At 35.0% G+C, this 23,647-nt stretch overlaps 1 protein-coding gene across 1 annotated transcript in view; it reads left to right on the forward strand.

Annotated features, from left to right (window-relative positions):
• The window catches only part of LOC121422302 (cytoplasmic phosphatidylinositol transfer protein 1-like), a 76,755-nt gene that overhangs the window by 4,027 nt on the left and 49,081 nt on the right, over nt 1–23,647 (forward strand). The window contains exons 2-3 of the mRNA XM_041617246.1: nt 20,720–20,868; nt 21,516–21,613. Of these exons, the coding sequence (XP_041473180.1) occupies nt 20,720–20,868; nt 21,516–21,613 (247 nt within the window). The remainder of the gene's footprint in view (nt 1–20,719; nt 20,869–21,515; nt 21,614–23,647) is intronic.

The following is a 23,647-nucleotide window of genomic DNA, read 5'->3' on the forward strand; positions in this document are numbered from 1 at the left end:
AGAACCACTACACCACGGCTCTTCCAAATTTACTTGTACGATATCCACAAAAGAAATTCAAAGTTGCTTCTCCAATCAAAATGTCTTATTTGAGACTTCTTGTGTTTTGCAGGTATTGAAATTGGGAAAAGTGTTTCGATTTGAAAGGAAAATTAAAAAGTATTCAGTCATTTTTGTCTTGCCCACCAGAGGTGAAGGCGAGACTTAGGGATCCAAATGTCGTCCGTCCATCACAAACCTGTAATGACACATAACTCCACAACAGTTAGTCGCATTTCAACCAAATTTGGTTGGTAGACTTGGGGGACCTGCATGTTATGCTGCAGTCTAAGGTCATATGGTAAGGTCAAAGGTCATTTTCAGGTCAACGTTAAAGTTTACATGCAAGACTCTCTTATGACACCTAACTCCGCAACCGTAAGTCGCTTTTCAACCAAACTTGGATGGTAGATGGACTTGGGGGACCTGCATGTTATGCTGCAGTCGGAGGTCACATGGTAAGGTCAAAGGTCATTTTCAGGTCAACGTTAAAGTTTACATGCAAGACTCTCTTATGACACCTAACTCCGCAACCGTAAGTCTCTTTTCAACCAAACTTGGATGTTAGATAGACTTGGGGGACCTGCATGTTATGCTGCAGTTGGAGGTCACATGGTAATGTCAAAGGTCATTTTCAGGTCAACACTAAAGTTTACGTGCAAGGCTCTTATGACAAGTGTTATTCCATCCCAGTCATTTCACAATGAAGTTTCGATATAATTCTCTTGCGTGCCCTTGCAAATCATGATATTTCTGGTTATTTTCATACATGTAAGTGGGCGAGACACAAAATTGCTTTTGCCTTGTTTCTATGCTCTTTTTTGGGGGGGACGTCATGGTGTGCACAATATAAAGCATACAACCTATGTGTATTGTTTTAAAGCCTCAGTTGTCAAGATAAATTGATAGTATAAACTTGACAGAAAGACTCACCCCTGTTTAAACTGACAGCCCCAAGTATTAGAAAAGACATGTAATTTGAGTGTAATGTGACTGACCTTGGAATCACCCAGGTGCATATATTATATCAGTCTCTGTTTGTTTCCTTGTTTATTTATTATCTTACTTTAATAATTAGTTTGCCTGTATTAACAGGGACCACCATACTTTTAAACAAAAAAAAACCATCTGTGTGAAAGTACAGACCATATTTCATATTTCAGGTTTGAAAGAAATATTAGTGTCTTCTCTTTACTTATATGATTAAACATGAATTCTTCACCTGCATACAAATTGTGCTTTCAACATGCACTCTTTCCATCCTGTGACCACTTCACTCTCAATTATTTCCCTCCTTGTCTGGGAGTAGGTTCCTATTTTAAAATTAGTCATTTCCCACTTTACCACAAGGCCAAATTCCTTCAATTACATGTACATTGTAGCTGACAACTTGAGATTTCCGTATCAGTGCAATGAACACCCCCTCCCCCCATACACACACATTTTTAAGAGCATTACTGGAGTTCTCAGTGAATACATGAATTCAGTGAATTTGAATAAAATATAAAACAAAGAATCAGTTGTAATTTGTATGCAAGTAATTATTAGACTTACATGTATGGGGGAATTCAACTCAAATCAAAGTTGTTCTAAGATAATCAAAACCATCCGAGAAGCATTTGATGAATGAATGAAATCAAAGAGACAGGAAAGTTACATTTTTTAATTTAATTTTCAAAATTTGAAATTTCCAGGAGGGTGTCAAATTGGCTGTATACAATGTAGGTGACATCATCTCAGTGTTGGGTAGATAAAAAAGGAAACTACCTAATTTGCTGCATTAAAGTGTCATTAAAAAAGATATGTTCTCATTTTAATACAGCCATTGATTTCACTTTCGGAGTTCAATTTAATGTATTTTCAACTTTCACCATTTTTGCTACCCCCCCCCCTTAGATTCCCCTAGTAAACATCATGTTTTTGTATGTATACAAAACCAAATATGATATCTTTAAACTTCCTTTGCTAATGCTCAACATACAGTAGTTTTGATTTTGATTGTTATAGTGCCTGGTGGATGTCTAGGGATGTATATAACCAAACTTGTCTGTTTGGAGGCTCCCGTAAAAAAAGTAGGCTTTTTTGTACCTGTAGGGTGTGGTGCCATTCAAGTCTGTTGTACGTGTACATATGTACATGTATCACTTTTTTATCAGCACTATTCTATGACTATAAAAGCTGGTCCATTCAAAATGGATAAAATGCAAAATTTCAATCAAGTATATTAAAGAGAAATTGTCTCAGTCAAAAACAATTTAAAGGTCATCTTCTTTTTTTTGGAGGGGGGGGGGATGGAAGCTTAAAATTGCCACCCAGATGTTTAGTTGATTTTAATATCTAGTCATGTCTACATCTCAAAGGGAAAAAGATGATATTACAAGATCTCAGATCTAGTCATGTCTACATCCAGTAGCAGAGATGATCAGATGACAAGATCTCAGATCTCGTCATGTGTACATCCTGTGGGGGAGTTGTTCAGATGACAAGATCTCGGATCTCGTTATGTCTACATGTACATCCTGTGGGAGAGATGATAAGACGACATGTTCTTGGATCTCGTCATGTCTACATCCTGTGTGAGAGATGTTCAGATGACAAGATCTTAGATCTCGTCTTTCTACATGTACATCCTGTTGGAGAGATGATCAGATGACAAGATCTCGGATCTCATGATGTCTTCATCTTGTGGTAGAGTTGATGAGATGATGAGATCACAGATCTAGTTAATGTCTACATGTACAGATGAAAAAATCTCGGATCTCGTCATGTCTACATCCTGTAAAAGGGATGATCAGATGACAAGATCTTGGATCTAGTCATGTCTACATCCTGTGGGAGAGGTGATCAGATGACAAGATCTCGGATCTAGTCATGTCTACATCCTGTAAAAGGGATGATCAGATGACAAGATCTTGGATCTAGTCATGTCTACATCCTGTGGGAGAGGTGATCAGATGACAAGATCTCGGATCTAGTCATGTCTGCATCCTGTGGGAGAGATGATCAGGTTACAAGATCTCAGATCTTTTCATGTCTGCATCCTGTGGGAGAGATGATCAGATGACTAGATCTAAGATCTTGTCATGTCTACAATCTGTGGGAGAGGTAATTCAGATGATAAGATCTTGGATCTCCTCATGTCTACATCCCATGGGAGAGATGATCAGATGACAAGATCTTGGATCTATTATCATGTCATCTGATCATCTCTCCCACAGGATGTAGGCATGACGAGATCCGAGATCTTGTCATCTGATCATCCCTTTTACAGGATGTAGACATGAAAAGATCTAAGATCAGGTCATCTCATCATCTCTACCACAGGATGTAGACATGACGAGTTCTATGTCATCTCATCATCTCTCCCACAGGATGTAGACCTAACGAGATCCGAGATCTTGTCATCTGATCATCTCTCCAACAGGATGTAGACATGATGAGATCCAAGATCTTGTCATCTCATCATCTCTCCCACAGGATGTAGACCTAACGAGATCCGAGATCTTGTCATCTGAACATCTTTTTCCCTATGAGATGTAGTGACGAGATAATTATCTGAACATCTGGGTGGCAATTTTATTAAGCTTCCATGTGGGGGGGGGGGGTTGAGAAAAGGTTGAATGAAAGTTGATGCACACAATGTAAATAATTTCCAGGTTCTGTTTTGGCTAAATTCTTATTGATCCAGGTAACTTTTTAATATTTTAGAACTTGTCTGTTTAATACCTTTCATTGTTTGTAGGTTAGGTAGGTCATGCCTTTTTACTGAACCAAATAAAATTGTAAGTATATTTTATGAACATGCTAAACAATTATGGATTGTAATGTAGAGCCAAGTTTTACCTTTGTCTGTAATACTCTGTTTACCCAATTTACACTCTACTGAACTCATAAACTTCATTTATTTGTTTGATATCAACAATATAGTTTGCATTGATGGACAATATTATAGCCTCAACTTGTATTTAATATGTGTAAATACAAATGCCAAAGTGCGATCTGCAAACATTAATACATGTATAATAAAGCAATTATTGTTCAGGAATCTGGGTGGAAGGTATAAATGTAATATTTAAAACTTATTCTGTCTTTAAATTTTCTTGACACAGTTAAAGGTGAATGTAAGGTCATGCACATGGACATGTAGGAATGTTGGGTTTTTTCAAACAAGGCTCTGAATTTTCATATTCATGTTAAAACATTTATCTGAAGAGGAACACACAAGAAATGTGTTTGATTTTGATTTTAGTTTGTTAATCATTTTTAGTTCTAAAAACATGATATTGACTGGCTTTATTAAAGGAAGATATAATGTTCTAAATTAGATATTGTCCCAAGTCTTGACAAGGGCAATGTGGGTCTACTGAGGAAAATTCATTTGGTATTAAATTGGTATCTCCCCCAAAATTGATGCCAGACTTGCCAGTCAATATTACTTTATTACCCATACTGCCCAACTTTGGCAAAAGGAAGCAAGTGACACATCAGTCAAATCTGAGTTATTCTTGTCTCTGAAAAACCCTTTGTACATTTCAGGCACAATTTGGGGAAGTAATTATTGTTCCAAATCTAAGGAATGATATTGAAGAAAATATGCTGTTAAATTGGTCAAATTTGAGTTATTGTTGTTTCTGAAAAACCCTTTGAACATTTCAGGCACAATTTGGGGAAGAAATTATTGTTCTAATTTCTAAATCTAAGGAATGATATTGAAGAAAATATGCTAATAAATCGCATTGACGCCTACAGTATGTACTTGTAGATGACAAACACACATTGCTCATTTGCAACAAATTATACTTTTGTAACTTGCTTCCTTTTGCCAAAGTACGGCAGCATAGCTGTATGATGTAATTCAAAATATTATTTGTAGTAATTTATAGGCCTGTTGGTACTTGGAAGTAATTTCTGCAGTAGTTATTCAGGAACTTGATGAAGTAATCCTCGCTACATTGTGACGTACTAACGTTACATTTACACTACAGCGCAGGGTGGTACCATGCATGTCACACACAAGACTTTGACTTAAATGAACTCAGAATATTATGGATTGATAATTCAATGCAGGAGGAGGGGTGTATGAATGGTCACTTGTCATTCAGCTGAGCCCTGACCAAGCCATCGAGACATGTATGTATCTATTTTGCCTTGAGATACAGGTAATCAATTAGACAAAATACATATGTTTACATCTTGCCTCCCAAAATATCACTGATGCAATACTCAAGTACACAAATATTGTCATCAGCTTAAAAAATCTATTAAAAATTGCAAGATATAGGCCTATACACAGGGGATTATAAATGATAATGTGAAGAGGGTCATCTTAGCTCTCTCTACAGCTATTAGACTAGGTCAAGTATTTATAAAGTGCACTTACAAAAAGTGTGCCCTCCTTGGCTTACACTAAACATTGTTTCAAGTAAGAATTAATTTCAAATGAGCCTACATTGTGTACTAGTACATGTATGTACTGCAATGCATTACTAGGATGGAGTTTCATGTTTCTTATTTCTATGAAGTGATCAGAATGACCTGCTTTTCATTTTGAATGTGGTTTTTGTTATTGACTTTTAATAGAAGTACATTTTTTGCTTCCTGATGGATTAAAAAACATTGAAAATGCAGTTTTGTCAAATGACCTTCATGACAAAGCACACTTACACATTAGAGGACAAAACTGCTGTTCAGGTTTACGGTACCAATTTTCCACAAAGACTGCCCAGCTGTTCATTGTCATTTATTTGATGTGCATTTTTGTATGTTCAAGAGCAAAACTCCCGAGTGTTGATTGTGGTACACTGACAGATTTTGTCTAAAAATCCACAGAGATTCTTATAGAGCTGATGGATGAGCATTTGTGATTGTGTGAGGTAGGTCTCCGTAGCAACATCGATAGAGGTTGTAGATGATTTGTTAGGAACAGCAAAACTTGTCTCTCAAGCAAAAACAAGTTAAAGGTTGTAGTCAAGGCCCAAGCTTGGCCTCAAGTGAGTCACATACTACAAAGTCTGTGAAGAAAGTTATCTCCAGTAGCCTCCTGATCCCTGGTCACCACCATTTCAGGAAGTACTTTCCCTGATCAGAATTTTCAGGTACAATTTTGTCAAGGACACTCTGACCCCTGCCCCCTTCTCATTCCATAATTCTTGTAGATCTATGTTTGCAATATAAATCTGTAAGAATGCTATTAGGTACATACAGTACAAGTATTTTTGTCTACCTATGATTTAATTTTAACTTTTACTCAGTAAGACCCATATTTTCATTTGATCATTCTTTTTGGTTACAGAGGGCATTGAAAAATTGTTAAAACAAACTGCTCTTTGATAAATTTCAGTTAATAATTCTAAAATGAAAATCACTGTAAAATCTATATGATTTAATGATAATTGTAGAAAGTAAAAACAAATCAGTTTCACTTTCATCTATTTTTTTTCATTTTCCATCTTTTTCTTGTACTTCCCTTTTTCCCCATCTCCTACTTCATCTTCACTTCTTCCTTCTCTTTTAAGCCATTCTCCCTTATCTTTCTTCTCTTCTTTCTTCCACCTTTTTGTTTGTTTTTCTTTTTCTTTTCATTTTCTTCTTTCCTCTTACCCTTTCTTCCTCCCTGTCTTCATCTCTTTCTTTCTCTTCTTTTTCTTCTACCACTGCTCTCCCTTCTATTCTCATTCATATCATTTTTTTTCTCTCTTAAGTTCTTCTACTACTTCTTTATAGTACCTTTATAATATCAATGTTCATTGCTGCACCCTATCACCACGATAATGTATTCATCAATTATAAAGACTGCTCTGATGCAATTTGTGTATCTCCTAATCACTCAAAGATTTTAAACATTTATAATTTCCCAATATTTGTTCCCACATGTACTGACTGGTACCTCAACATTTTTATGGTGAAGGCACATCCAATGACCCAAGAGAGAGAGAGAGAAGATGCAGGATTTGTTCAAGTCTCTAGTCTATGTGAAGTCATTAGAAGATGCAGAGTACATTGCATTTGATTTGAACTTGAATCTGTCATTAGAGCACTCCTTGATCAAACTGACAATCAATTAGTGGACTTTACACGGCTCCTCTAAATGAACAGGGGATGAGAGACGCTAGTCCTGGCAGTGCAGTAAAGAATATTAAAGGCTGGTCATACTCCACTTTAGTAAGAAAAAAAATTTCAAGTATTTAATCGGTCTTCCTCTTCAATTTGTTTTGTATTTTACTGCAGAGCTTTTAATGTTCACATAAATTGATTCTAGCAGTTTGATAACAATAGTTTATTACATGTAGTTTCCACTTAGTGGTTTAAACTTAAGCTGACGAGAAATAATGGAGAATCTGATTTGCATGAGGAAATAGTCTAGTCATATTAAACAATTCATGCATACAGGACATGTTATTTTCAGCAGGTTTTTTTACAGTTTTATACAATGGCCCAATACTATATTAGGATGTTTTTCATAGGTTGGAGGAAAGGAGACGTATGGAGATGTCCATGTACATTCAAGTCTCAGTCCTTCACATTAATAATTTCGTGGAGCTTAATAAATTGCTCTCCTTATTTTTTTGAGGAGCTCAAGTGAGCTCCTCATAATCGCTCTCCGTGAGGAGCTCAAATCAATTCATTACAATACATATATGATAATTGTAGATTTTTCTTAACATTGTATATGTATACATGTATATGCAGTAGCTGTTAGCTATTAATTACTCTGTGGTGAAACTAGGCCTGGGTCACGTCAATACATTTACAAGATGTCATACGCGCTCCTGCTTTAAAGAAAAAAATTGCTAAAATTTCATATTTTACATCTTTATATCCATGAAATGGCATTCTTTTTTCCATAATTCCTTGAAATTACTTTGATTTAATTGAAAACTATCAGAAAAATGAAGAATATTCACCCCTTTCCCGACTCTGATTTGAACTTACCTCAGTAAATATTGTAGTCCCACATGTAGACTTCCATGGTGTTGCCATGAAAATCTACATATGGGACTACATGGGACTGCAATATTTACCGAGTTTAAATTAAAATCAGAGTCGGGAAAGAGGTGAATATTCTTCATTTTTATGATAGTTTTCAAATCAATCAAAGTAATTTCAAGGAATTATGGAAAGAAGAAGGCCATTTCATGGATTCAAAGATGTGAAATTTTAGCAACTTTTTTTTTTAGGAGCGCGATTTTTTGCTCTCCTTATTTTTTTTTAGTAGGAGCGCCGGTGCGATCGCGCTCCTCAAAAATGAAGGTCTGAAATTTTATTTTTATGTTTTAATAAAAGACATATTAAAATTCTAAACAAAATTTAAAGCTTTTGTTGTTGGAGTGCTTACATGTACAATGTATAAGATTTTGTAAAATACCGGTAGTTTTATTGGGCTATTGAAAGGAATTTTTACACGATATATATGTAAAATTTTACTGAATTATTTCACATATTCTACAGTGTATTTTGGAATGTCATCAGAGTTAGCCTTCCCTTATACAGCCTACATGTATTACTTCAAAAGTGTCAAAAATAAGTTTTGTACAATATACATGATGTAGAGTATACACTGTAGAGTAAAGTTAAACTGAAACATACATGTACATGTACACCTGTATGTAGCCTTTTAGATTTATTGAATGAATGACAAAAAAGAATCATCAGAATCTCATTATACATCGAAGTAACAACCACAATTTTGCAATATTAATCATAAACAAGTCCAAGCATGTAGGACATTTTGCAGTGTTGTTTATACCAGATGAACAGTCAACAAATAACTTAGAATTAGTATTTGCATCTTCATTTAAAAAAAAACATCTTGATATTGTTGTGATTGGGATAGTAGCTAGATCGAAAATGGTGGGATGAATTGAAAACTTGAGCTGATATGAGATCAGCCTAAAGAGGTTTTGGAAGTTGACATCATGGTTGTCTCCGAGTCCAATGACGCCAAGGCTTGGAGGCTGGCACCACAGGAGCAGCCTAAATCCAAAGTCGGTCAAGTGACGTAAACGGAACGAAACACTTATCCCATCCCAGAGCTAGGCAGAGATAATGATAGTCGTCTTATACAAACACTGTGATAACTCTAAAAGGTATCATATTCATCATCATTTTTTACACAAACATCCTCTTTACTTTGTTTTTCATTTCATTCCATTTCATTGAAAACTCCATGATAGTAATTAGTATGATTACTTGTATTCTCTTCCTTGTCAATCACAATGTACAGCTGTACATACACTGCACACAGGTAATATGCTGTTGATATTGTTGCAAATTTCAACAGTATTGCTAACGTTGGCTAAGCTTTGTAAACAAATTACCTTTCCAAAGATTTGGACATTAAATTCAATATTTAGAGCATACATTTACAGGAAATGTTCATCAGTATTTCTAGTGGAAAAAGGAATGCAAGTACATATACATGTATGTACATGCCATGATTTTGTCAACTTTTTGACTTGAAAAGTCGAGAAAGTTCTGAATTGTGAGGTTCAATTCCAGTCACTTTCCTGATATCTTGATTCCTCCCACTGTATTTTTATGCCAGTGAACGTCTGTCTGATTAAGAAGACTGACCATGATATACTGATTGTTATGTATACCTAGAATCAAGGAAGAGATACCGGTCCAATTTGATTAGGGATGTATTTTTAGACCTCCCATCTCACGCCTATCTCTCCTATCTCCGAATCCCATAAGGCACACTCTGAGAAATGTGTGAGCTTCGTTGTAGAGCTCATGAAAGTCTGGGGATCAGTGACGTTTGGTCAGAGAAAAAAATTGAGATGAAAAAGAAATCGAGAACTTGAGAGGATGGGAAGATATTTTTGGAATGGAATAGATATCTTTGGGATGCCTGTTTGGTATATTGGAAGAGGTGATGATTATATATTTAGACCTAGATCCAGGCCTGAGCTGAGAGATGGGGTTTGGCATCAGAAAAAAGTTTGTATGAAATTTTGTAGGCAAGAGAAGATCAGGGCATTCAAATGTCATTTGGCAGTGGCTTGATGGAGTTTAGATCATTTCTATATAGACCTATGTTCATGAAACACTTTAGAAATGTGATTTTACCTGTACATGTTCTTACATGTATGAATACATGTAATTTATATTTGGGATAATAAATGCATGTGTTATCTTAATATTGATGTCATGTCAAAACAACTTTATTATACTTTGGCACCGCACCATCATTTAGATTGCCAGGGATGGCCTTTCACATTGCATGCAACCTACATGTAGGTGCATACAGGAATGACCTGGGGCAGTTAAAGTTTCCCCTAGATTTGCACTCCAATAGTTACTCAGATAAACTTTTTCTCACTCTTGATTGTTAATTCAGAGGTCAAAGGTTACATTATATTACCAGGATACTACAGTACCATCATTCAGTATACATGTACTTTACTATCATGTGCACAGTATGCCAGTGCACATTGATCTAATGAAGATGTTAAAGTGTTGCACCATGTAATATCAAGTGGGAATGTGAATTTTATTACCTTTAATAATGGATTTGGGTTTTAGGCTTCACAAGCTGGATGTTTTTTTCAAAATGCAGCCAGAAATAAAGCACATGCACATATTTCTGATGTACTGTAATTTTTAACATGAAAGTGCATTTTTTATTCATAGTTTAAGTTTGTTATGATTGTAGAAAAAAAACTATGATGATGGGCAGTAGTGATGCTTTCTGTTATCCATAATAAAAGAAGACATGGCCGCCTTCATGATACTTGATTTCTTTCTTTTCTTTTCATTTTATTTTTTTTTCTTTCCATACATGTACATGTAGAATCCTTTATTGTTTTCTTAACTTTGTCATGAGAACAGGACTGAAATTGTTTATTTTAAAATTACTGTCACTTCAGGTACTGTAGGTGTGTATTGAGCATCAATAGTTTGATTCAATTAAAGATATTTGTAGCCATCGGCTATTTGATAAGATATTGTCAAGGGTATTATATCAGAGAAAATCTGACATGCTACCCAACAAGGGAGGAAATTAAAGATCGTTCCATGATAATCATTGAATGGATAAAGGATATAAGAATAGAAAGGTTTATTGGAAAGTGCTGTGAGTGATGTGAGTACATTTACATACAGGTGTAGGCTGGCTTGATGTATTGAGTGGGAGATTTCATTAAAGCTCTTAAGAATATAAAAAATAAAAATGATTTTTCTTCTTCACACACATGTACTTTCAGTTGATATCTTATTTGTTTTTCATTATTATGAAAAATGTGAAAGTGGAAAGAATTAAAGTGCAATTCTGATTCCTATAATTCTGGAAGGTGTTATATACATCATATCATTGATAAATACAGGAGAATCAAAATGAATCCACTGTACCACAATCAGATTTCCCAGTATGGAATACCACCTCTTCAAAGTGGTCCTTCTTTTGAATAGGTTCGAAGTCTCTGGATAGAGGTCGTCATTATGACATCAGCAACACTATATCGATATTACATGGTCATGTAGATGATGAATAATAATAGTATGCAACATTTATGCAGCATGTAATACAAATGTTTCTAAGTGCTGCATACTATTGCCATGGCTTTAGCATTGCTATCCTGATCGGATGCTCAAACATTCAAGGAATTCCTTCCTACTGGGTACCCATTTACTATACACCTGTGTGGAGAGTGGCAAATGTAGATAAACACCTTACCAAATGATGCAAATTCTGTGGCCCTTGTGATTCAAAGTCAAGAGACTTATCCACTGAGCCACAACACCAATCTTGATATCTACACTTGCCTGTTATAGATTCTATTTTACCAATAATAAATCAAATATACACATAAAATTCATATATTATATTAATCATAATTTGTTTAATATTATATCATAGTTTAGAAAAATAATTTGATGAAATTTAATGATGAATTATGCACCTTTCTCTATGATTACCTACGATTGGCATATATTAGCTAGCAAGAATTAATTGGAAAAGTGGTGATAAACTATAGAAAATGACCTATAAAAGCATTCGGCAACTGGACAATTTTAGTGTTCTTTTCACTAGTCAATGAATTGAATGTTCACGATCATTGCTCCAACCATTATAGGGTAGTGTAAAGTGCAGTGACCATTCTGCATTTATAGTGCTACATCTACCTGTACATGACATATCCACTGGTTTATGAAATGTTTATGATCAGCATGACCATCATGCAATATAGTTCTATATTTACTAGTTCATGATCATTGCCATGACCAGCATTTCCGCATTCACTGGTCTATATTATTGCCATGACCAGCATATTATTCGCTGGTCTATAAAATATAATATCTTTGCTATGACCAGCATGTGATATTATAGGTCATTGGTCATAGGCATACCACCAGTTGTCTCCCACTATTTAATGCCATGCTGATCATGATGTCTTGTCCAGCTGGTAGCCTGGATATCTCAGTACAAGTAGCTAGTCTTTGTGCTGAAGAACTCTAGTTAAAGTAAACTTTGTCTATTAAAGGTTGACAAATTCCGACATAGTTCTGGTTGTAAAGAGTTATCCTCATTAATGAATTCATTATCTACATGTAGTCAAATATTGGGTTGTGTGGTCTAGTGGTATAGAGCATTGGACTCCTAATCGCAAGGTCATGAGTTTGAATCCCCGCTCTGCCATTGTCCCCACTTTTATAAAAAGACTCAAAAGTAATATTTGTCATCTATAGGGCAGCCACTATCCTGATTAAATTTTGATAGACGTAAAATGTTTCCTATGTAATTGGTTAAATACCAGCTTGGCATTTACCACCAAAAAGCTGTCCTGCTGAGTTCATGCAGATGATGCAGTAGTTACCATGTAAAACAGAAACAAAAATGATATTGAGAATATATTTATTTATTTTAGATATGAGTTACATAATTTTAAAGATCAATGCCAGTTGTGGTAACGATCTCAAAATGACTTCCACCCAAGTGTCTGTTTATATGAATAAAAAATATGAAATATAAAAAATATAGTTACCATGTAAAACAGAAACAAAAATGATATTGAGAATATATTTATTTATTTTAGATATGAGTTACATAATTTTAAAGATCAATGCCAGTTGTGGTAACGATCTCAAAATGACTTCCACCCAAGTGTCTGTTTATATGAATAAAAAATATGTGCTGAAGGATTCTGGAAGAAATTGTGTAATTGCTGAGAAATAAGCACAGATTTGGGCACTTCTGTCTGGTCTTTATTCCAGCAATATAATACACACTGTCCCATAAAAAATATGTGCCGAAGGATTCTGGAAGAAATTGTGTAATTGCTGAGAAATAAGCACAGATTTGGGCACTTCTGTCTGGTCTTTATTCCAGCAATATAATACACACTGTCCCACATGTGCCTATCTGTGTTGGTGAACTTTAGTGTGATTGTTTTTCAGCTTAGATTTTGTGATTTCACAAATTTCAGTTTATGTAACTATAACAGATTTAGATCTACGATGATATATTACATGTGGTCAATTCCAGCCAAATGTTGCATTTTTCCATTTTCAAAAATTTCTTTTCTGAGCAATTTTGTTTATACTGTTTATAAGTATACAGTTTAAGGTTTACAAAAACACACCTTTATTTACTATACCCTTATTCATTCATAAAATACGCAATGTGCACTCTGTTGCACTTTGGTACTAAGATTTCATAGAAAGTGTACAACTTTCACCCATCCCTGGCACCTGGCAAGCAAAGGGTGCTGATGAAAAATTCCACTGTCCATGTGACCTCCAAGCAACAATTTACCATTAGCTGTGTTGTTTTACACGCTGCAGTGAAACTGTGAGGCACAAAATACATTTCAAGGTGCGTATGTTTGATGTCCCATAAGTCACAATTTTGAGCATTAAGTTTCCCTCATATGCTGCCATAGACTCCTGCAGACAAGTATTGGACTTTTTTATCTACCACAGTACATGCTTGCATCAACAAATCAAGCTGCATCTGTATTGGACTTGAAATAGCTATACTGGGGGGACATAGATTTAAGTCCCATAAGTCACATGTCCCATAAGTCACATATACAGTCCGTAAACCATGCCACCTTAAAGCTGTCCATGACAGCAAAGAGAGAGACAAGAATGCTTAAAAGCTGGAGAACAGTATGCTGACTGTCAGAAAAAACAGTCTGAATATCATAGGCAGTGCATTGAACAAAAAAAAAGTTTGCATTGTGTGCCCAGTCCAGAAAGAAGGAGAAAACTGAATATGATCGCTAACATGCAAAGCTGAGTGCAGGTAAATTGGGTTTGTTTCACCCTAGTTTTTATTCATTTTTTAGGTCCAGATCACTCTCTTGGTTTTCTTGTCCCCTTGGAGTACATGCATCCACTGTTTTACATATGATGTGAACTTGGTATATACATGTAGTTCCATGGAAACTATTAAAACCTATGTCAATGTCCCATCAGTCACAAATTTTGTAGTTGAGCGACCCTCTGGATCCTGTCAAAATAAGAGCACCAGTCCTCAGATGCATTTAAGGCTACCATGAGCAGAGCTATTAAAGCCCCTGTAAATGCCAAAAAATTGTTCAGAAGCTTGCAATCAAGTTTTCTCAGAATCATTCCTACCGCCTGAGAATAGAAAGGAACATGCGCATTTAAGGAGGACCGAAGTGTGATGTCACAATGTCATGAACATCGAATCGGCCAGTTCTAAACCTAGTCGCAGCTGCATGATCGTCTTACACATTTGTGTTTGCAAAAATGGTGATGTGTGTTGTCCCTGGTTGTTACCATCATTCTGAGAGTCGTAAAAGGGCACTGGTTCATAAAGCTTTTCGTAACTTAAGAGCAACTTTAAGAACGACCGATGATCCTTGTGAAAAATGTCATCATAAATTGGCAATGTTTTAGCATATAAGAAAGGATCACTAGTCATTCTTAAAGTTGCTCCTAACTTACAAAAGCTTTATGAAACGGCCCCCTGGTTATTTTGTTTAGAACCAGGCCGCCATCACACCATGACAACTGACATCATCACTTTGGTACTCTATAAATGATGATGTCCTTTAAAACAGACATTCAGAATTTCTAAGAAAGAGATGACATATCAGCCCAAGCAGCTGGCAAAAAAAGAAGTTGTGATAGGGTGCACCCCCATGATATATTTTTTAACCAACATTTTTTTTAATGCCTGAAGTCTATAGTTAATGAATCTTGATGTTCCCTTTGTCAAATCGTGTCCCATGGGATTCCAAATTGGCAATTTTTGGTAGCCATCTTGGATTTTTCATGAAAATCAATTATTTTCATATTTTTTGCACAGACAATAGTAAAATCTTCCATGTAAATGAATACACTTTTTACTATACATGTATACATGTACAGTTTAGATAGTAGAAATCGATTGCAACCGTTTTCTAGACAGTCCAGTTAATAATTTTTTTTTAAAGAATTTATGCAAAAATATTAATATTTTTTTGTCAAAAATTTGCCTGTGCACTGATATCCATCTGTTTTATCATAAACATCAACAACTAATGAAAAATATCAGCATTTGACACAAAAGAGAATATATTAACAAGAATATTGATATACTTCATGACAGCATTAATGTCTTAATTTTCTTACATGTATACACTGTAAAGGTCATTTTCTTAATACCATACTGTACGAGACAGATAGAGAAAAGCAACATTTATTTGCCCCATCTGTAACAAATATGTCCTATCATTATGTCCCATCAGTCACAATGGAAAGTGTGTACATTCTTTCTAATTGTTCATTTTTCATCTGTTTGCTAAATATTTATGATTGTAATTGTTTATTGATTATTTTGTACTTATTTGATTACAGTTCTTAAAACTTGATGACAAGTTAGGAAGCTTTTTTTTGGTTAATGTTCCCTTTATATAAATGAAGTGCATGATAAGATGTTTCTGCCCTTTGTTGAATTTATTTCTGACACAATGGCATGAATTATTAAAGGCATCATTTTATTAGGGAATATTTATTCATGCTGAAATTAAGTTTGACTCAAAAAGTCATCGAGAGGAAATGTAAATTCCATGAAATTAGATAGGGTCCCATCAGTCACGTTCACTTGTCCCATAAGTCACACACGATTGCACACAACTACTGAAACAAATGAAATGAATCAAGTCCAATTCAAGTACTGTTAGTGAGCACTATCACTGGTTAATCTCCAAGTCCAAATTTAAAAACATTGTCATAAAACTGAGATAGATATGGCACTTTGAACAAAAGAGCTCAATTTGTGTGGTCCATCAACGTCCCATAAGTCACAATGACATTTCTGATGATATAGCACCCTATGCAAACAAGCTGAAAGCATACATTTTTGTATATAGTAAGTTTCAATATTCTTCTTACAGTTTAATAAAGTAAATCCATGTTTGTGCAGCTACTATTTCAGATATGCACCTCAGTTATGTGGAAAAAAGTATCAAATGTCCCATAAGTCACAATGGAATTGACCATGTAATACTTAAAGGGGAATGAAAACTTTGGAACAAGTAGTCTTGTGTCAGAACAAAAAAATCAAAGAATAAGAACGAACAAAGTTTGAGAAAAATTTGACAAAAAATGAGAAAGATATGAACGTTTGAATATTGCAATCACTAAAGCCATGGAGATCCTCCCATTGGCAATGTGACAAGGATGTGGGATGTCACATGTGAACAGCTTTCCCTCTGATGGACTATAAAATACCCCCAAAATGTCTCTTTTTGCTTTTTCTTATGGTGATACAAACTTTGATGTATTATGTAAAAATATGTATTACATGCCCTCATGTAGAAAGAACACATGATCTACTGATAGATGTGATAAAAGAGGCAGTTTAAGTGAAATATATACTTAAGTAATTTGGAGAGTTGTTCACAAGTGACATCAAACATCTTTGTCGCATTGCCAATATGAGGATCTCCATAGAATTAATGATCGCAATAATCTTGGATTTACAGACTTTCTCATGAAATCAGTGTTTTACTGCAACTACTGTCATTTAGCTTAAGAAGTGACTTTTCTTTATTAGCTCATTGCTTCCAAAAAAATTGCAAATAAAGACATAGACCAAAATACTGGAATATTTCCTATTTCAGCATAGTATGATGTTGTAATTTCAATTGTTTTAAACTTATGTTGTATGATTTTATATCTGTAAAGTGCATTGGAAGTCCTAAGGTCTGAAATGCACCATATTAGGTAGTGATTGATAACACCTTATTGTGCGTAAATTGTACTTAACTTTATGAACAGCTAATATGAAACACCCACCAGGTTATAGCCAGTGTATGCTGACATGAATATGGCAAGCTGACATGAGTATGGAAAGCTGAAATGTTTGCCAAGAATTTAATTGAACTAAATAATTTACTCTAAAAATGAAAGGGTGGATAGGGGTAAGTCACCCTTTTATTAACGGGCTGAGGAGTGACATGGCTTTAAATATGGGTGAAAAAATCACTGTCAGTGCTCAGTTCATTTTAAAGGGTAAATGACCCTTTCAAGCCTTTTTTTTAATGAATATGAAATCATATGTTGTCATGAAATGGCAATTCTTGATATCAACAAAGATTATTAAATTATATAATGGCTTGCCATACCTTTGTCAGCATACATTTGCTAAATCGTCAAGGTGTGACAGGCATTTTTAACCTTGCCATTGAGTCTTGTGCTGCATTATGCTATATAGCCTTGGTGGAAATATGGGTTTATGGGAGAAAGGGATATTTTGACTGTTGAGACCTCTCAGCTTGATGGAGGAGATTGGCTTCTAAATCAGCAAGATCCTTATTCAGGAGATATGGTCTGATTGGCATTGATGAGAGTAATGAGATGGGAAGAGATGAAAAGAGAGAGTGAAAAGGAAGATGTAGAGAGAAAATATACCAATTGACCGGCTGAAATAGAGTGCAAGAGAAATTGAGAGAGAAAATGAAAGGAATGGTGGCAGACAGAGAAAATGGCAACATATTCAGAAGAAAGGCCACAGAGAAGGAATTACCAACAAAACTTAAAACCAGACTATTCCATGTAAAAGGTGAATAAAACCAAAAAGCTTAACAGTATGATCATTACGAGAGTAGAGACTCAATGAAAACTTTCATTCTCTATATGTTTTATAGGATAGAGAAAGATATAATATAAACTATACTTAGAAGCAGAATATTCCATAAAAAATTATGAATTTTAAACAAAAAATGCTCTAATCAGTATAGTATAACGAGAGTTGAGACCATGTTGAAAACTTGTACTTTCTTTTACAATCTTGATATTTTACATGATAGAAAATCTTTTAAACTCCAGGTTTCTCTGGAGAATTGAAAATTATGGAATATTTGAAATGCATCAGAATGAGGTGAAAATCACATACACACATACATTCCAATTTATAGAGAGGTTTTGTGATAGGTGATTTATTCTCTTATTCTCTTACAAGAAGAGACATGAGACCTATACTCTGAGATATGAATCCAGAACTGTAAAAAAAAAAAAAGGTGCTTAGAACTGCATATTGTGCTATTTTGCTGAATGGATTTTTGGTATGTCTTGTACTCTTCATTGAAAAGAAAACATTTGAATGTATTTATAAAGAACATCAAAGAACGTGGAATTGTAATTTTAGGAAAGGGAAACCTGGGGCTCTATTGCAAGTGTAGAAGGTTTCTTGTACTTGTACATAATGATTGCAAGGAATTCAGTAGAAGAAGCCACTTTCAAATGTTATCGAAAGTACAATCATTTTCAAGGAGAAAATTATTCTACAACAACATAAAAAGTTAAAGTTGTGGAAATCCTCACTTCATGTAGACTTTTTAGTGAGAAATTTTGGCAGAAATATCCAACCAGTGAAATCTTTGGTGTGCATGTAGAGAAATCCTCTACTTTTGAATGGTTTATTATTAAACATTCATGTACCCTACTCACTCACTCAATCAAGGTAACTTGCTGAAAAAGACATTCGTGCATGAAGAAAGCAAGATAGCATTAAGTACCGGTAGTGCATTCAATTTCACATTCTTGAGAAAACACCTACATGTAGTAGACATACGTGTAAATTGTGAATTCTCAAAAGTAAAAGTTGTGAGCAATGTAGCATACTTCATTTCCTCTTATCTTTCTATTTGCTTTTCTTGATACAAATAAAAGGATGCATGTTCTGTATTTTTCTGTGCAAGAAATGAAATGAAAATTAATCGACTTCCAATTTCATGCCAGTGTTGTTTTTCTGACGTCAATGGAAATGTTTTTTGCATTGAGGTAGAATGAAATCTTGAGAAAACACTTTGCGTTAACTTTAATTTGACATCTGTCGTAAGGTTGGGTAGATACAGAAGAGAGTCTGGGAACGGAAAACTTGAGATGCATTATTTTGTAGAAGAGAGAGAGGGGGGGGGGGGGGGCAGATTGAGGAAAATGGGGAAAAAGGGAGTTTGGAAAAGGAAATGGGAAGATGCAAATACTTGTACATGTAAAAACCAAGAGAGTGACAGAGAGAAGTCGTAAAGAGAAACAAAAAAAAAAGTTGAAAAAGAAAGAGAGAGTGTGAGTGCAATGAAATACAAGAGGGACGTGCAGCTTTTATGTGAGATGGAGTGGAGGTAACCTACTCTTTATATAAAAAATCAGACGACTGTAACTGAATAGTAAAGGAAAGACAAAGTACAAATATAGAAGTTGAATTTCATAGAGAATTGGAAGTAGAGAGAAGAAAAGTCACAGGGAGTCTACTTATGTTTCGTTGTGTTTTCTATTTCTTGTATCTTTCGGTAACACATAGGGAACTGTACATAACAGCTAACATAGTGATGAACAGTGTCCAACTGTGTCTCATTGTGTTTTTGTCTCTTTCAGTACCACATAGGGAACTGTACATAACAGCTAAACATAGTGAGGAACAGTGTCCAACTATGTCTCATTGTGTTTTTGTCTCTTGTTATCTTTCAGTACCACATAGGGCAGCTGTACATGATAGCTAAACACAGTGATGAACAGTGTCCAACTATGTCTTATTGTGTTTTTGTCTCTTGTTATCTTGCAGTACCACATACATGTAGGACAGCTGTACATGATAGCTAAACACAGTGATGAACAGTGTCCAACTGTGTCTCATTGTGTTTTTGTCTCTTGTATCTTTCAGTACCACATAGGGCAGCTGTACATAATAGCTAAACACAGTGAGGAACAGTGTCCAACTATGTCTCATTGTGTTTTTGTCTCTTGTTATCTTTCAGTACCACATAGGGCAGCTGTACATGATAGCTAAACACAGTGATGAACAGTGTCCAACTATGTCTCATTGTGTTTTTGTCTGTAGTATCTTTCAGTACCACATAGGGCAGCTGTACATGACAGCTAAACACAGTGAGGAACAGTGTCCAACTATGTCTCATTGTGTTTTTGTCTCTTGTTATCTTTCAGTACCACATAGGGCAGCTGTACATGATAGCTAAACACAGTGATGAACAGTGTCCAACTGTGTCTCATTGTGTTTTTGTTTCTTGTATCTTTCAGTACCACATAGGGCAACTGTACATGATAGCTAAACACAGTGATGAACAGTGTCCAACTATGTCTCATTGTGTTTTTGTCTCTTGTATCTTTCAGTACCACATAGGGCAGCTGTACATGACAGCTAAACACAGTGAGGAACAGTGTCCAACTATGTCTCATTGTGTTTTTGTCTCTTGTTATCTTTCAGTACCACATAGGGCAGCTGTACATGATAGCTAAACACAGTGATGAACAATCTCAGAAAGGGGAAGGTGTAGAGGTCATCCAGAATGTGGAGTGCAATGACCCTGTCCATGGCAAGGGCAGGTTCACAGAAAAACGGGTCTATCTTTCAAAGTAAGTGCAACAAGTCACAGGTAACTTAGTTTGATTATTTTCTTAGAGTGTAATAAATATTAGATTGACTTTTCTTTCTGCTTTATTTGTGAAGGTCCTGTGACATAAGCCATGTAATGATAACTTCTGAAGAAAGTGTAAATATTGGTATATTTATATTTTCTATCATTCATTCTGCAGCAATTTTTAATACAGACATTTTAAGATATTGGGAGATGACAATAAAGTGTTTTTTTAGCTTTTATTTTCACCTGTTCACATTGAATTTGTCTCGTCTTTTTTTAAGTGAGACACAGGCGGATAGCATTGTTGAAGTGAAGTGTTTGACAGGCCAGGGCTTAAATTCTTTATAAATCAACATGACTCTTTGAAGAAAAGTTTATTCAATAATAGATATATCCCAGTTTACCCTTGACTGAATATAAATTAGAGTAAAATTCATGAATTCTGCATGATTTTTTTTCTATTTTCACTGGAAATGAACAATTTCTAGTATTTATGGGTGGTATGAGGTAATTTATTGTTTTCTTCATTGAATAACATTCATTTATCATTCCATGAAATTTAGGTTTTAAGTATGATATTTTACTTTAATATGGTCTTATGAATGTATTTTGTTTATTTTTGTTTTGTTTTGTTTTTGACAGTCGATTACCAGTGTGGATACAAAAGTTAGTTTCCAGGTTGTGTAGTTACTTCTATATAACAGAGAAAGCATGGAATTACTATCCACATACAATGACAGGTGAGCTTTAATATGACTTTAAATCTCTTATTGTATTGATATTCATACATGTACTTTCTCTCCATCATAATCACAGTTGCATGTTTAATACATGTTAAGTCCAATAATATTTTTATAGTGTATCTTGTATTGTTGTGTATGGCTACATCTCAATTTTATAAACCACTTTCTGACTGTGTTAATGAATTATTTTGCAGACTTGGCTTTTTTACTCCCCATTTTGATTATTCTAACACGAGGAGAATAAGAAGGGGAAAAGATGTTGAGTTGGAGAAATACATGTAGAGAGAGAGGGGGAGGTGAGACATAAAGCTAGAGAAACAGTGTAGAAAACAAGTAAGGGAAAGGGAGATAGAAGAAAGAGAGGGGGGCTGAAGAGATGGGGGGGGGGAGGAGGGCTATAAAGGGCTATACAAGGCTATACAAGATGTTTATATTGGTAGTTAACCAAAGCATAAAAATCACACTTAGCTAGCTGTATTTGGAGATAAAACCTCCATGGTATTGATTTTACATTTATGGATAGTGCACATGACTTTTGCCATTTGTGTAATTTGCAAACAAGTAGTACTCTGTAGTCTTGTGCACAATGTAACCTTGTAATCTCTTGATACTACATGTACATGTATAAGGTTGCACTGGAGTTGTGGCCTTGGGCAATAATAAGTCTTTAAACCTTTTGTTGACTTTAATTACAAATTATGTGGTGCTGCAAAGTTTCTGGCATGCTAAGAGTTAATAATCAAGGTTTAATTTACAAACATAGACAAGTCAGAAGAAGGATTACTTTTGAACTGGGGCAACTTAGCTCGAAAATGCACAAAAGATCCCTGGAAGCTTTATTAAAAAAATAGATTTAGGCACTAAGTTGTTACAAGCTTGGTTAAAGTAAAATGGACCTGGTAATGGGAAATTTTCACAAATGCATGCAAATTTAAGTGTGACTCAAAATAAAGTGCTAACATAATGCGACTCATCATGCGATATGCTACGGATGGTTACAGAGTTACATGTAAGTGTAACCTTATAAAGACAAACTAAACTTTGAGAGAAACAGCACCCTGGAAATGTTCACACAGTTCTTGCATGTATGTGTACTTCTATCTACACTCTAAAAACAAATCAGTCAAAAGTGACTAGATAATAGGGTCAGCTGGGTGCAATTGTTATTCTAGTCATATATTTTCTAGTCCTATTTTACTTCAAAAAAGTTATTTCTGACTAGAATATATGTCAGAAATGTGACTATCAGTAATTGCCATATCAGTTGCAACCCAGCTGACTACTTGTTTAGTCAATTTGACTGATTTGTTTTAAGAGTCCCTGTAGTCCTTGGTTTTGTATTTTAGGTTGTAAGCATCTATTGATCACAAGTGTAAAGACCTGCTGTACTACTTATTGGTTCTTCACCCGGTGTAATACAGTCCATCAACAATCCCCATGTACCATCAGCTGTTCCATGTCAATTGACTTTAGCCTGGGGATTGGTTTGGGATCAACTGTCTATCATTTTGATTTTCATACATAATCCTCTTAAATCCAACGATGGTTTCATACAGTTGCTCTGACTATCATGGGAAAAGGGGTATCAGAGTGAAAGCCAAGACAGTTTCCATTACAGGGGCATTGCAAGAAACTCACAATTTTGTAAGTCTAAAATCGATTGTATGTCTTACAATTGATTGCAAATGTGGAATTGATTCTTGGTCTGTTGTTTAATGTTGTTTGCTCTATTAAACATTGTTTTCCCTTCATTGAGGTTGATTTTAATATCAGATGCATACTATTAGTTTGAATTTGCAACCGATTTCCAAAAACTAATTGTTGTAACAGCCCTAAGAGTGCATTCAAGCAATTTTCTTTTACATGTATAGACATTTATTATTGCAAACATGAATTACAATGCCAATACTGCATGAGAACATTTGGGTGATACTTTCAGGCAATACCTATTCTTGTCATTGTGTTGAGTATTGTATAGTTTGACCCATGGGGGGGGGGTCTTTTTTTTTGGGGGGGGGGCATGTCAAAATT

This window comes from Lytechinus variegatus, chromosome 10, assembly GCF_018143015.1.
Source record: "Lytechinus variegatus isolate NC3 chromosome 10, Lvar_3.0, whole genome shotgun sequence".
Lineage (NCBI taxonomy): Eukaryota > Metazoa > Echinodermata > Echinoidea > Temnopleuroida > Toxopneustidae > Lytechinus > Lytechinus variegatus.